The 15,443-nt window shown below is 39.8% G+C and overlaps 1 protein-coding gene across 4 annotated transcripts in view; it reads left to right on the top strand.

Moving 5' to 3' along the window:
• Positions 1 to 15,443, top strand: part of ppp6r2a (protein phosphatase 6, regulatory subunit 2a) — a 46,069-nt gene that overhangs the window by 17,860 nt on the left and 12,766 nt on the right. For 3 of the 4 annotated variants that reach the window (XM_034307330.2, XM_034307329.2, XM_034307331.2), the window contains exons 6-20: positions 301 to 366; positions 749 to 861; positions 1,420 to 1,533; positions 4,283 to 4,409; positions 4,606 to 4,758; positions 4,903 to 5,103; positions 6,569 to 6,633; positions 6,734 to 6,849; positions 7,336 to 7,421; positions 8,133 to 8,213; positions 8,348 to 8,445; positions 13,753 to 13,810; positions 13,911 to 14,038; positions 14,170 to 14,333; positions 14,463 to 14,589. In XM_034307330.2, coding sequence (XP_034163221.1) covers positions 301 to 366; positions 749 to 861; positions 1,420 to 1,533; positions 4,283 to 4,409; positions 4,606 to 4,758; positions 4,903 to 5,103; positions 6,569 to 6,633; positions 6,734 to 6,849; positions 7,336 to 7,421; positions 8,133 to 8,213; positions 8,348 to 8,445; positions 13,753 to 13,810; positions 13,911 to 14,038; positions 14,170 to 14,333; positions 14,463 to 14,589 — 1,697 coding nt within the window. The remainder of the gene's footprint in view (positions 1 to 300; positions 367 to 748; positions 862 to 1,419; positions 1,534 to 4,282; positions 4,410 to 4,605; positions 4,759 to 4,902; positions 5,104 to 6,568; positions 6,634 to 6,733; positions 6,850 to 7,335; positions 7,422 to 8,132; positions 8,214 to 8,347; positions 8,446 to 13,752; positions 13,811 to 13,910; positions 14,039 to 14,169; positions 14,334 to 14,462; positions 14,590 to 15,443) is intronic. The other variant, XM_034307332.2, reaches the window with a different exon arrangement.

The following is a 15,443-nucleotide window of genomic DNA, read 5'->3' as shown; positions in this document are numbered from 1 at the left end:
GATAGTAGTCAATACCACTGTTTCTCACCATTTCACTGGTTTCAGCGGTGAGGTTGACTGCTGAATCCTAATACCTTTCCCACAGCTGAGTGACTAAATGGATTTACACTTTACTGAGTTTGACTAGTCATTCATAGTGTCTTGCCAAATGGCTGCTTGTACAGCTGCTTTTTTAAGAGTTTATGCTATTTCTTTCCCTCCTGCGACTAATCTCCACTGCAGTTAACTTTTTAATAATCTGTTTGTAGTGTTTCCACCTGTTTCCCTCTTCTGAAAATGTGCTTAATGTTCTGTCTCCAGTGGCTGAATGAGGAACGACTGATTCAGAGGCTGACTGAGCTCATGCACACGGGGAGAGATGAGGAGGTGAGAACATCACTGACCCACATAAACCTGGAATAACATAACCTACGTTTTTATTTGTCTGCTAAATGATTTTAGCCTTTAGGGCAGATTTCCTTTTGTGCAGTTAACTACAATCTATGCAAATCTCATCAGATAACATGAGAACCTGGCTTAGGATAGTATATATTTTATTTGGTACTGCTGTTGTTGTGTCCTCAGCTGGATGTTAGGAAAAGATACAGTAAATGCATTCTTATGAGGTCCTGTGTGATCTGCATACCAAGGGAGGTGCTGTAGATGATTTGGACAGATTAAGGAACATCTGTAATTTCCTCAGACACTACAGACTGTGGGGACTCTCACGTACGGCCATTAAGTAAAAGTTCTCTTGTGCCCCTTGCAGAGACAATCAAATGCGTCCCAGACTCTGTGTGACATCATTCGTCTAAGTCGAGATCAGGCCAATCAGATCCCAGAGGCTGTGGAACCAGACCCGTTACTGGCAGTCCTGGAGTCGTAAGTTTCCCTGTCAGTTGTTGTGACAGGCTGGTCTCTATTATGTTTAATAATGGTGCCCGATGTTGTACGTGTTGTACAGCATGATATTTAAGGTGTTCATTAAGTTTCAGTGAATGAAAGGCATAGTGGTGAATGAGTATTCTCTTATGAGTTGTGCATGTGTCTAATTACCATTTGATTGATGCATTTTGGAGGAAAAGATTTTCTCTCCTAATACTTCCCAATCAGGAAGACAGCAACTGTCCAGAGATAACACTTAATGGTTTTTAAATTGATTGTTAAACATCGATGTGATATAAACTGTATACCATTGTTTGGGGGGAGAAAAAAAAAACAAACACGAAAAAACAACTTTCAAGCGGATTTGTCGACTCTTCTGTAAATCATATATATATAAATAAAACACAGATAATTAAGTTCTTGGCTATCTTCAAAGGCTCGTACAAGGGCCTAGGAATGCCAGGTATCAGTTTGTTTTCTGAGAGGATTTTCAACGTGCATAAGAATATGACTCTCTTATGTATTTCCTGTCATAATAGTTTTGTTTATCTGTAGGGAAGAGAATGTGGCACAGCTTTTAAAGAGCATGTTTGAGAAGATGACCAGTGAAGCCTCTGTTGTCAATGGAACTCAAGTGCTTCTGACATTACTGGAGTCAAGGAGGACAGGGTGAGTAGAACCCCTACATCTAGTTTAGTTATAGCATTTTAAAATCTGGTTAAAAGTGGAAAAAGAAGAAAATTGTGTTTAAAAGCAGCCCATAGAATCATCTGGTAAAAAGTTGTGAAATCTGGCACACTGGGTAGGGTCTGAGGAACATTCTGACCAAACGACAATGACTGCAATTTCCGCCTAATTAGATTTTCCGCCATCTTGGATTTTATTTAAAAAAAATAAATTTCGCTGCTCCTACTACAAATTTTGTCCAATCATCATCATCACCAAATTTGGCAAACGTCATCTTCAGAGTAAGCCTCACGAAAGTTATCAAAAGAATTTTGAATCATCTGAATGGTTTGTCTGTAATGAGCCTACAAATCTGACAGCAAAGCCACCAAACAGGACGTGAGGCTGTATCTCAGCAAAGACACTGCCGTAAAACTTGGTAGGCATCTTCAGGACCATGACCTGAGGCTATGCAACAAATTTTGTGATAGCACCACCTACTGGTCAAAAGTTACACTAGCATACTAAAAATGCTTACATCTAACTGCCATTTTTGCTGCTCCTCCTCCAAATTTTGTCCAATCTTCACCACATTTGGCTCACATCATCTTGAGACCTGTCTGAACAAAAGTTATCGAAGAATATTGATATTCAAACTGTTCTCCTGTAAAGCGCTGGCAAATGAAAAAAATAGGATGTGAGGGTGTATCTCAGCAATGCATCTACGTATTGTCATGAAACTTGATAAGTATTTTCAGGACAATGTCCTGGAATTTTCAGGTTAGAGCAGTAGTAGTGACGACCACAAGTCAATGTAGCAACAGACAACTCCAGAGGTCACAGCAGTAGCGGCAGCTGCAGCACAATGCCACCCTGCGGCATTGTAAAAACTACAAATCACTCTTGAATCCCTTTGCTCTGCTTTCCTGTGATTGCTTAGGCAACAGTTGTCGCGTGCCTGTGAATGTGTGGCTCACCGAGTCTGGGTGCTTGGCCCCGAAAATGCTTTAATGTTTATTATTCCCGTATTGAATACATCCTTGTTTAATAATGAATTTCATGCACACAGACACACAAACACACAGACACACACACACATATATATATATATAAAATATAAAGCGTGTGTGTGTGTCCTAAAAGTCTCCATACATAGGAGAAATTAACACTTTTTAGCAAAATGTAACTTTTACAAAACATCGTCTACATGATTGCCATTTCTTTGTAAACACAGAGTCGTATCTCCCACTCATGATGAACTCGTGTTAACGCATCTGCTGTTATCCATGTAACTGCATGTCCATCACAACCTTACGACAGCTTCCCGATCCAGCCATGAGAATGATTTCAATACGTTCTTCTTTTATCAAAGGCATTCTTATAGACTATCTGAAAAAAAACAATATAAACTATGTATGAAAAACTTTGGAAGACATCTTGCTAAATGTTAAATTCCTCTATGTATGGAGATGTTTGGAACACTTTTCTTCCGTAACTGGTGATGTACACAGAGATGTCTTTACTCCGATGTCCATCGAGTGTCTTGTCAAGTCCTGTGGTGATGCACAAGGAGTGATGAGGGACAAAAACTGATCTTTCAGGACTTGTGATTTTAGTAGCTTTATTAGTAAATTTAAAAGTGGAACATCTAGGATGGTTGCAAGCAGAAGTACTGTAGTTATTTTAGATTGATCATTTAATTCACTCCTGACAGACAGGACTTCTGATGTTTCTGTGTGTGTCTACCCAGTCCACTGCTAGGACAGAGAGAATTCCTTTGGAGATCTGTTATCAGCTTACTAATAAAACAGTGATGGAATTTATATTAAAAACTTCAAAATCTTGCAGGATGAGTTGACGGTTTATGGAACCTTCACTCATCTTCAGGCAGATCAAAGACACGCTTGTCAGGAATGAATTAAATGAGGGAAATTTATCCTCAGGGTTGGGATATTTATCTGTCGGGGGGAATTTGCTTTTGGGTTTGGGGCATTTAGCAGAGGCTGTTTATTTTGTGTCAGGAGCGTTTAGGAGTGGGGGGTATTTATTTTTGTGTTTGGGGCATTTTGCAATCAGAGGGGAATTTATATTTGGGTTTTAGAGAAATGAACAGTTAGGAGGGCATTTATTTTTAGGTTTTGGGGCAGATAACTCTCAGGAATAACAATATAGCACAATATAGCAATTTTATAACAAAATTAAATAAAATCCTGGACCCTGAACCCAGTTTGAGAACCGTGTGTTTAAAATGTTTAAAATGTGGAAATTGATGCATTAATATCACATTAGGTTTGATGTTGATCTGAAAACATTTGGGAGTTTAGCGGTAAGACGTAAATCATAAGCTCGTATGCTACATTTCTGTTCTGGAAGAGTTAACGATGACATTTTCATTTCACTACTGGATAATGACGAATATAGTCACACTTCAATTGTTCAACCACAATTAACTACAAAATATATCAGATAACAGTAGACTGTGACGGAATTTTTACAGCCCCGTCTGTCAGCGTGACAGATAATGATTTACTATTAACGCAACCTCTGATTATACGACTTTAATAGCACATACCTTACAGCCTTGCATTATCATCTTATTTTACTGCTTTGACCGAATTACTATAGCACACTTTCTTTTTTTATTCATTGTATGTAGGAGCACTATACATTTAATGTACACCAATTCTGTTTTTTTTTTTTTCTTTTTTTTTTTTAAACTTGAAAAATTGCATCTGCCTTTTGTCTGTTTCAGGCTGGAGGGTCTAATGGAGCTGTATTCTCAGGGATGTGAAAGGTCTTACACTGTCAACAGCAGTATTCTACGTACTATTGAGCCTCATCTAAAGGACTTCCAACAACTTCTCCTGGACCCTCCTAAGGTACTGGCCTCAGTTAAATCTGCTTCACTGAACTAAGAGTAAGAGTGCAGTTAATTGTTAAGACTTCAACCTATATGAAATGCTCCATGTTTCCTTTCAGAGACTTCTTTTACTATTTTTTTTTTTTTTTTTTTTTTCTGTTTTTTAATCCACTTTTGTGTTTTGTTCACTTTTTCTACTCTTTTCTCCCATGTAGAAAAGTGCAATACTCACAACTGTTGGTGTTCTGGAGCAGCCGCTGGGGAACGCACGCCTTCATGTGGCCAGGCTGGTGGCTGCTCTGCTGCAGACAAGCGACAGCAGCATCTGCCAAGAGCTCTGCAGGCTTAACACCATGGACCTTCTGCTGGTGAGGAGTTCTCTCTTCATATTTACTCTGACTTAATCTCTGGACTCGTGGTATTCTCTCATTCTTGAATCCCCCCCAACCTCAATGAGTTTTATTGAGTACAGTTTGAAATCATTTATTCACTGTTTTCTTTTTTGGTTACAGGATTTATTCTTTAAATACACCTGGAATAACTTCTTGCACTTTCAAGTAGAGATGTGTGTGACATCGATTCTGAACCACTCAGCTCAAATGGGTCTGCATGCTTCGATTCTCCAGAACCACGAAGAGAAGCCTGAATCGGACGACCAGAATAGCAGCACAGACGCACCGCATGCACCCACCCGTGCTGCCCTGGTGGCCAATGTAATCACTGCAACATTTCAGCTGTAGTTCTGCCCTACTTTCATCATAGTCAGGGAATTCATTATTTGGAGATTTATAGTGTTTTTCCACCTGACAGTGCAGCTCAGCTCGGCAAGTTTCCCATAATCCTCCACACCATTGCTAATTCCATGAAACTGAGCTCAGGAGCTCCATTCCGTTAAGGCCAGGCAAGCCGTGCTGTACTTCAACACCCCTGCTGAATGAGCTTTGTGCATGAACACTTGTGCATTATATTTACAGAGGTTCCTGCATTTCTGGTTCATTCGCTACACTCATCATTGTGGTATTTTACAGTCGATGTCTGCAAGAGCTCCCAAGGATGAGTGTCACTGACAATGTAAAAATACTCACAAAGCCCCTTCTAACTGTACTCTTTGCCATAAATACACACCTGTGAAGGTAGGAAAATACATATAAGAGAAACGAACACGCAAGCTAACGTTAGCTCACACAGTTCACTGTAAAGTGTCTTGTTGCTAACGGGGTGTCGCAGTGTCCCAGTTCCAGGAACTGCAAACCTGCTCATGATAATAGCTTTTAGACACATTAAATTATTATTGTAGATTTCTTTGATAATTTATCATTTCAGTCTTTTTTTTTTTTAACTACGATATCCCAATATTAAATATTGCTATCGCATGTTTGCTGTGATATCAGCATGCAAAAGTATTAGTAATTTAATAATAATAATAATAAGGTATAATATTAGGTGTTCGTTGTGATCCAGTGCCTTTCTCTCCCGCACACTGGGTCGTATTGTGTGAATTCTGTAGCAGTTCCTTTAAAGAGCGATGGCACTGTGCTTTTTGCTGGTCTTCTCCCACCCTCTGTGGTTTTGGGTTCATCATGCTGATCTGGTGTGAGATGTCTGCTACAGATGTCCTTCATATGAGTGGAAATGATGAAATGGTCATGATGTAGGTTTGCTAACTCTCGTCTCCTGAGCTCAGTCTGAGCTGGGAAGCTGTGGAAGCGTGAAGCCGTTAGATTCGGAAGACACTGTGCAGAGAGGGACACAGCAGTGCTTATTATATTTCTTCATTTGTCTTTCTTCATTTGTCACTCGTTTTCATCGTGTTGAAATTTGAAAACTGCGCAATTTCAAAACAGAAGTGTGTCATAGCCTTCAGTGCAAGTAGCCCATTTGGATATTATTCTTCCCAGGCACAGGTGGATCTAAAAACATTGCATACTATTAATTAATCAATCACACAGACGTTCTGATTAATGTCTCTGGCTGAAATTATTTCTGCCCCAAAAATCTTCAGTAGGAGGCTCATGTCAGTTTCTCACTCTTTTTAGAAGTCTTGTTTTCTGCTCAATTTAAGAGACCAGCAATTTTAAACAGTAATGTAATGTTTTAGATTCATTTTTGTTTATTTACCCACAGTAATAATTACTTATTGCTATATTGCCTGTCTTTCTGTCTGTGTGTATTGTGCAGCTCTTCCAACAGTGTCGCTTGGTGCAAAGGATTCTGGACGCCTGGGAGGAGAATGACCGAATTCAGTATGAGCTGCTCAGTTTTTCACCATATAACCACGTTTAATTAAGTATAGCGTAGATGCTCTTTCTCTTGCTGTTGGTTTATGGCCTCTGATATCTCTAGAGCTGAGGGTGGGACCAGGAGAGGTAACATGGGTCATCTGACTAGAATCGCCAACACTGTGGTTCAGAACCTGGAGAAAGGACATGTCCAGTCTCAGATTAGTGATCTCATCAAAGGTAGGTTTACATATGTGTGTTTAGATGTATAAGGCTTGGGAATGGGACGTCATGCTGCAGTGATCCGGCATCATAGCCATCAGTTTTGTGCTTGTCCATTCTTTTTTTCCCCCGGTTGTGGCCAACGTGGTAATTATTATAAAAACATTTAACAGCGGAAAATCATTTCAGTTTTTCTGTTTGGAGTTACAAGCTGGGGAACATAAAGTATCCGAGCTGATAGAAGGCTTTAATTGCTTGTGTTTCAGCAATGAGGAAAAAAAAAGCGTCCTGATATATTCACTCCAAGTGTACCTAAAGTGCATCCATTAGTCAGTATGAAGGAATGAAGGAATGTTTGTGAGCTTTTTAGACTTTGCAGCACGAGTCCCGAGCCAGCAATTTGTATGTGGGTGTATAAGAATGGCATTATTTATAATGATGTTTTTGGATAGGCAGCAACTGTGTTTTTTTTCCTCTCTCTTTTTCTTTGTTGAATATTTGCAGAGCTCCCTGAGGACTGCAGAGGGCGGTGGGAGAGTTTTGTGGGAGAAACCCTTAGAGAAACAAACAGGAGAAACACAGTAGACTTGGTGAGCAGATGATGATGATGATATTATTATTATTGTTGTTGTTATTATTGTTATTACTGGGCAGATACATTTTTCCAAGATACTACACAAGACATTATACATTCCAAGTTGTTAGTTAGCCAAAACCTGTTTTAAAACCAAACATTTTGTTCTTTACTGAATAACATATTACATCACTTGTCATAGCAGTTCTACAAAAAAAATCGATCAGACAAGGCACATAGAAATGCCTACAGATTTATCGTTATTAAGAATTCTAGCTTCTTAGAATATGCAAATTTCAAATCCTTTAATCAACCACACCCACCATTCAATCATACGAGAATGATACTTTTCACACTGATTAGACTATTACACTATTTACGTAATTTAACCAATTCCAACAGCGAACAGACGAGCACACGTGCATGAGCTGGCACAATGAGTGTTTACGAAGCCAGAGAGATTAGCTAGCCACACAGCTAAAATTAGCTACTAGTAATCACATACAGATGAACTATAGATTGAGCTTGTATATCATCTCCCAAAAGAATTTCATCATATAGATCTTAAATGTTAATGTTTTACAAAGTTGTGTCTTACAAAATAATAAATACCTATCCATCTGTAATTACTGGTTTGTGCTGGTGCTGCACCCTGAGTTTATTCAGTAAGAATTTGTTCCCTGGCTGTTGTAAGTATTGCATCATAGTAGATCTTACCTTGTTACAGGTCAGCACACATAACCTGCATTCTTCTAGTGAAGATGATGACATGGAGAGCCCTTTCCCCAATGATCTGTCTATCCAACAGGTATAGCCAATGATTGTGTTTACAATAAATACACTTTGAGACCAGTGTCAAGTGTCATCCAGAATGGTATAAAAATGGCCGATCTTCCTGACATGATTAAAAGCTATGTTCATTATTACCTGTTTATCATCCAGGCATTCTCTGATTATCAGATTCAGCAGATGACTGCTAACTTTGTAGATCAGTTTGGCTTCAATGATGAGGAGTTCAGTGAACATGATGAAAATATCAAGTGAGTTTCTGTCCTGACTCAATTTTTTTTGTAATTTTAATTCTGTCTGTCTCTCTGTCTGTCTCTGTCTTATTATTATTATTATTATTATTAGTGGCCCAAGCACGAAGGAGCTCTGTTATTTTGTTTGGATTTTTAGGGGTCTAAGCACTGAAGGTGAAGGGGATGAGAGGGGCAGGAAGGGGGCAAGGATGTAGTGTTTGGATGCCCTGTTTTATTCTCTGTTAAAACTGATCATGCAGGCCAAACCATAGATACGGGCATGAAAGTTGGTCAATAGATTTTACTCCTACTGCTACTCGGGCAAGAGAGAGAAGCCTGATTGGCCTAATGGTGGTGCTGCAGTGAAGAGTTTTACGTTTTGGCTCATATCTTGTGAAAGATAAGTCGTATACAAAAACCTTTTCCTGAGTCTGATTCCTTGGTGTCTCCAAAATAAAACAAAATAAAGCCTCAAGAACCATTTAGCTTAGCTTAGATGTTGTGCTAATTTGTAGAATAAGCAAAACCTACTTTTGCGAACTAGTCCTAAGATTTTTATCCTGTCTTCAAGAAATTCATGTCAAATCAGTCAGCAGAATCTAAACCTGAGTAATTATCAAAAACATGCTGAGATCTCTAAACACTATAGCCGCCAATTATCAATTACAGTCAGGTCCATAAATATTGGGACAGTGACACAGTTTTGGTAATTTTGCCTCTGTACACCACCACAGTGGATTTGAAATGAAGCAGTCAAGATGTGACTGAAGCGTAGACTTTCAGCTTTAATTCAAGGGGTTTAACAAAAATATTGCATTAACCGTTTAGGAATTACAGCCATTTTTACAGAGTTCCTCCATTTTCACAGGCTCAAAAGTAATGGGACAATTGACTGATAAGCAGTTTCATGGCCAGCTGTGGCCTGTTTCCTCCTTATATCATGATAAATTAAGGAGATAAAAGGTCTGGAGCTGATTCCAAGTGTTGAATTTGCATTTGGTAGCTGTTCATGGGAACTCTCAATATGCCGTCCAAAGAGGTGTTGATGCAAGTGGAAGAGGCCATCATTAGGCTGAAAAAACAAAACAGACCTATCAGAGAGATAGCAGAAACTTTAGGAGGGCCAAATCAACAATTTGGTACATTCTTAAAAGGAAGGAATGCACTGGTGAACTCAGCAACACCAAAAGGCCTGGGAGACCACAGAAAACAACTAAAGTGGATGATTGCAGAATTCTTTTCTTATTGAAGAACAACCCCTTCACAACATCTAGCCAAGTCAGGAACACTCTGGAGGAGGTAGGCCTATCATTGTCAAAGTCTACAATCAAGAGCCACCTTCATGAATGTAAATACAGACGGTTTAATTCAAGATGCAAACCGCTGGTAACACTGAAGAACACAAAGGCCAGATTAGACTTTGCTAAAAAACCTCTAAAAAAAGCCTGACCAGTTCTGATGCAAGATTAACTTGTACCAGAATGATGGGAAGAGAAAAGTATGGAGAAGGAAAGGAAGGGCTCATGATCCAAAGCATACCACATCATCCGTCAAACATGTGGAGGCAGTGTTATGGCATGGGCATGTTTGGCTGCCAATGGAACTGGGTCACTGGGGTTTATTGATAATGTGACTGTTGATAGAAGTAGCAGGATGAATTCTGAAGTGTACAGAGCTATACTTTCTGCTTAGATTCAGTCAAATGCTGCAAAACTGATAGGACAGCGCTTCACAGTACAGATGGATAACAACCCAAAACATACTGTGAAAGCAGCCCAAGAGCTTGGAAATTAAATGTTCTTAAATGACCGAGTCAGTCACCTGACCTCAACCCAACTGAGCTGCTTTTCACTTACTGAAGACAAATCTGAAGTCAGAAAGACCCACAAACAAGCAGCAACTGAAGATGGCTGCAGTAAAGACCTGGCAAATCATCTCAAGGGAGGAAACTCAGCATTTGGTGATGTCCATGGGGTCCAGGCTTCAGGTAGTCATTGACCGCAAAGGATTTGCCTCCAAGTAATAAAAATAATCCTAATATTTATGATTATATTAGTTTGTCCCATTACTTTTGAGCCTGTGAAAATGGAGGAACTCTGTAAAAAATGTCTGTAATTCCTAAACGGTTAATGCAATATTTTTGTTAAACCCCTTGAATTAAAGCTGAAAGTCTACACTTCAGTCACATCTTGACTGCTTCATTTCAAATCCACCGTGGTGGTGTACAGAGGCAAAATTACCAAAACTGTGTCACTGTCCCAATATTTATGGACCTGACTGTATAGTGGGGTGGAGCCTAATTTACTCACAGTTGTAACTCATGACTGTTTGGATGGATTCCCTCACAATTTGAAAGGCAAGTTAAGTACAAGGTCATCCTCCCTATGGATGTCCACATCACGGGGTGTGGTCATCTGTAGGGGCAGAGTTACATTCAGATAAAAGTTTCTCGGAAGGCCAATCAAGCTGAAATTTTACACTGTGCTAATCTGTGAGCCTTCAGCAAATCAGATTTCAGCAGGTATATAACAGGGGTAACACTGAGCTATCGGCACTAAACTCGTTGGACCCTTAGTAACTGATGAAATCACTGGGTGTCGCTATTTATGTCTTTGCACACACAGTGAAAATTTCATGTCCTGATTTGGTGACTCGTGCCATAAAACCAGCCTTTTGCCCCATTTAACCCTGCCCACTCAAATTGTAAGCTCATTTGCATAATATGTGAAACTAACTTTTGTTATCTTGTCCTAGGATTTTGGGCCTACCTTCATAAGATTGGTGTTAAAATACTAACAGGAATCTGAAACTCATTAATTATCCAAAAGATGTTGAAATTTCTAAGCAGTATGGCTGCCACATGCCAATTAATCCCAGCGAGGTGGAGCTTAATTTACTCAAACAGCTGTAGTTCAGGACTCCTTGGATGGATTTACACCAGACTTGAACACCATGTTTAGTGCAAAGTTTTGAGGAAGTCTGCAAAGATTGTGGCATGGTTTAATTAGGAGCTAAGTTTAAGTAACTTTCTCATGGTCAGTAAGTCTGATTTGCTCATACAAGCGTATCGGTTGTAAAATAAGGTGTCCAGTTCTTTCTTGGTCAGATTCACTGACTCAAGCCATAAAAAATCCCTTTTGTAGTAGTGAGCCTAGCCTACACAAAATTAAGGTAAAACCCGTATGCTTACAACCTAACAAATGCTAGTTGTTTTTTTTTTTTTTTTTTTGTTTTTTAAAGCCTATTTTCACAAAATTGGTGTTAAAATGGTGAGATGGGCCCGATCGGCGTAATGGTGGTGCTGTAGCACAGAGTTTTACATTTTGGCCAATTTCTCATGGACCGTATATCCTATAAACATCACTCTTTTCTTCCAGAGTTCTTCCAAACAAAAAAGCCTCAAAAATCATTAGATCTTGAGCTAATTTGCGAAATATGTGAAGCCTGTTTTTGTAAACTAGTTTTAGGATTTTGGCTTATCTTCACATAATTGTTGTCAGCAGAATATTAAATGTTGAGATTTGTAAACAATATGGCCACCTCTTTCCAATCGTTGTGTGGTGCAGCTTAATTTACTGAAAGAACTGTAAGACAGGTTTACACTGAGATATCGCCATGGAATGTAGGTCTCTCTGGGGACCCTCTAGTAACCTATGCAATCTCACTCAAACTGACCACTTTCAAGCACTATTCATGTTTTTGCAATTTAAAAAAAGTCTTTTTTCTTTAAGTCTTAAAAATGTCTTGTAAAATAAGGTGTACAGTGAATGTTCTTTTTTTTTGTTTTTTTTCCCTGGTTTGTTAGCTGAACCCATATAAATGATTTCCATATAAGTGGTGCAATTTCCCACTCAGAAATGATCAAAAGGATGAATTTGCATGAGAGCTGAAAGCCCCAGGACTAGGTTCTGAGGCCATGTGCTAAGCTTCAGGTGTGGTCACAGGGGGCAGGGTTAAGTTGAAATACTTTTTTTCTCAGGAACCATGAGTCTGAGTGAAATTTGGTTTACTGTAAGTAGATTTCTAATGACTGGGGCACTTCAAAAACATGGCCAACATCAGCCAATCAACTTTCAGCACTTCAGCAGTGAGCTATTGTCACAAAACATGTAGTATACTGACTTATGGTCACTTTAGTGTTCTATGCAACATGGAAAGAGTTATTATTATTGTTATTGTTACACACACTGGTAATATCAGTATTAAATATTTCTGGTACCAAGTTGCTGTAGACCCCCAAAGTTCTTAAGTCTCCTCAGAAAGTTGTTGCATGGCACAGATGTTGCTGTGCCTTCAAGTTCTCTTTATTTTCATATGTTTCCAGAATACAGAGTATACAAAAACAATGAAATTCCTATGGGTGTGCTGAGTGAGAGGAGTCCATGGTTATAGACTGGGCTCTTGTCCAACATCTGGATAAGTAAATCATCTGGAGTTGTGGAAGATCTGTGCCGATGATTTTGATGCAGCTCTTACTGTCCTGTGAAAGAGTTTTTGGTTGTATGTGGTCAGGTTGCTAAACCATGATTTATACGGTTTATATGATTTATACCCAGTCAGGAAACTTTCTATTGTGCATGTGTAAAGGTTGACTACAGCTGCAGTGTTTGTCCCAGAGTTCCTAAGTCTCCTCAGATGGAACAGATGTTGCGGTGCTTGTTTGAGGATGCTGGTGATTATGGACCAAGTGAGCGAGTCTGACAGATAAACACCCAGGAGTCTGAAGCTGCTGTGAACCCTTGACAGGAGTGTGAGCCCCTCTGTGTCTCCTGACGTCTACAATTAGGTCTTTAGTTGTACTAACATTCAGAGCAAGGTGGTTGTTGCTTGTTGTTGTTGTTGAATTTGCCGGATTCTGCCAGAGATGGCAGCTTTCTGGGCATTGACTCTTTAAATGTTTTAAGCGTGTCAGTGTCTGTTAGCTGCACTATGGTTGTGCTGGGTGGGAGCTCCACAGATGTGGCTGAGTTAGTGTTGTTAAACCAAACATACCAGATATTGAGTTTGTCATGGAGTGAGGCTGGGTATTGTGCAGTACAGATGGGTGGGTCCAGAATTGCCTGTAATCCTTGTCACAAGCGGCGATGTTCAGAGCTAGTGTAGTGCTCTGCAAGCTTTTGGCAGACCGTATGGATTTCTGCAGATCAGTTGACACTAAGGAGCTGCATGGCCCAAATATAGCTTCACTTTAAGTACATACATAGTAAAAGGGCACCAGTAAGAACTCATAAAGCTTTTAAAAGATTAGTACTTACACTTATCACCTCCTGATACTCTGTGTCATCTCTCGATACATCTCACTCTTGATTTCTGTTTTGCTTTCAGTGCTACTTTTGATCGAATTGCTGAGATTAACTTCAGTATTGATGCAGATGATAATAGTGTAAGTGTCTGGAGCTGGTAGTCAAGCATATAATTTTAAATTGGATTGTGTTTGATGAATGATAATGCATGTTTGGGAATGCCCTTGTATATAATTATAGGCCAGTGCTGCTGCCTTTGAGGCTTGCTGTAAAGAGAGAATACAGCAGTTTGATGACTGTGAAGAGGAAGAAGACATTTGGGAGGATAAAGAGATCAGCTATGCAACTCAAGTGAAATCCCGATCTAGGTATGCAACTTTTGCTACACAGAAATAAAATGGCAAACATTTTGTGGAGGTTTGTGTTCAAATTCTGTGTCTTTATTCTGCAGGTAATGACTGAGTGATTAGTAAATGTCTCTTTTTTCCCCCTCTTTTAGGTTTGGTGTGTCTTTATCTTCAGGAAGCTCACCTAAAGGTTCTGTGAGGAATGGGAAGCAGGGCCGCGGGGCGGCCAAAGAGGAAGAAGATGAGGAAGTGGAGAGTCAGGTCTCTACTCAAGCAGCAACCAGCACAAAATACCCCACACCACAGACTCCACAGAGTAAGTTTTTTTCCAAACTGCCCCATTAAACACATTCTGTCATGTCCTAACTTGTGTTTCAGTTACTCCAATGCAAGTATGAGATTGACCTAGAGATTAGAGATTGACCTTTGAGGTGTATCTGTTAAGGTCCTGTGTGCACAGCTGATTTCGATGATGCGAAGGACACTGCCTGGGGCTCTGCCTCCAACCAGGCCAACAAGGAGCATCAGGGTACAGGATGGGCCAATTTCACAGAGTTTCAGCCTTTCTGCAGGTAATCTGGGCATGGGATTAAAATATAACCTGTCGCTAACTTTAACCCTTAAAGCCAGATCACACCAGACACATTGCATGTGCAGCAGCACGTCACATGCCATGTCAAGTCTTGATTCAATCCCATTCAATCCCAGGTGTTTCAGTCCACACCAGCTGCTTCACAGGCATCAAAGCATCAAATCCCAGCTTGCACATGATGCTGCCTTATTGTACTCTGAGTAGTCTGTATACTATGGTACTCATTTTGCACTAACGACCAGATTCAGTAAGAATATGGAAGACTTGTTAAAGGCATAAAAGCTTTGTTCCATAGAGCGTCTTCCATCTAAAGAGAAATGCTGTAGTTATTAAGTCTGCCCAGATTAAGGTTGGTGTTTTCACACTAAAGCCTGTCAGTTTTCTTTGAAACCAAAAGCTATGCTTACAACTTGGAATGGGAGTTTGAGAAAAATGGACATTTGCTTAACCCCATGCAAAGACACTAATGTATGCTGTCATATCATCTAGTTTTTTTCAGCGTGTTGCTACCTGGTTGCCCTTCAGTATGTGTCAGCCTGCATCCTTATGAGGAAAAGAAGCTATCAGCATCTTACCCCAGTTCAGATGTTTCAGTCTTAATTGACATTGTGTAGTCATTAAAAGGCTGTCAGTCCTGCTGAAGCTCTAAATGTTATTTTGCTGATCTCCCAAAGCAGTATAGCCCATCCTGAGCACTTCACTCAGCTGAGACAGACCTACCGTTAATCCTGAGAACTAGTTACTGCTCGGCCGCATACTAGTGCATACTATTGCACTAGTGTATTTAAATCCAGAGTAAACACCTTTAACCTGATGTTTTCACAGCTCTTGTGG

The sequence above is a fragment of the Pangasianodon hypophthalmus genome, chromosome 9 (genome assembly GCF_027358585.1).
Source record: "Pangasianodon hypophthalmus isolate fPanHyp1 chromosome 9, fPanHyp1.pri, whole genome shotgun sequence".
In the NCBI taxonomy this organism is placed as follows: domain Eukaryota; kingdom Metazoa; phylum Chordata; class Actinopteri; order Siluriformes; family Pangasiidae; genus Pangasianodon; species Pangasianodon hypophthalmus.
The sequence above is the reverse complement of the archived record's forward strand: the minus strand, read 5'-3'. Positions and strand labels throughout refer to the sequence as shown.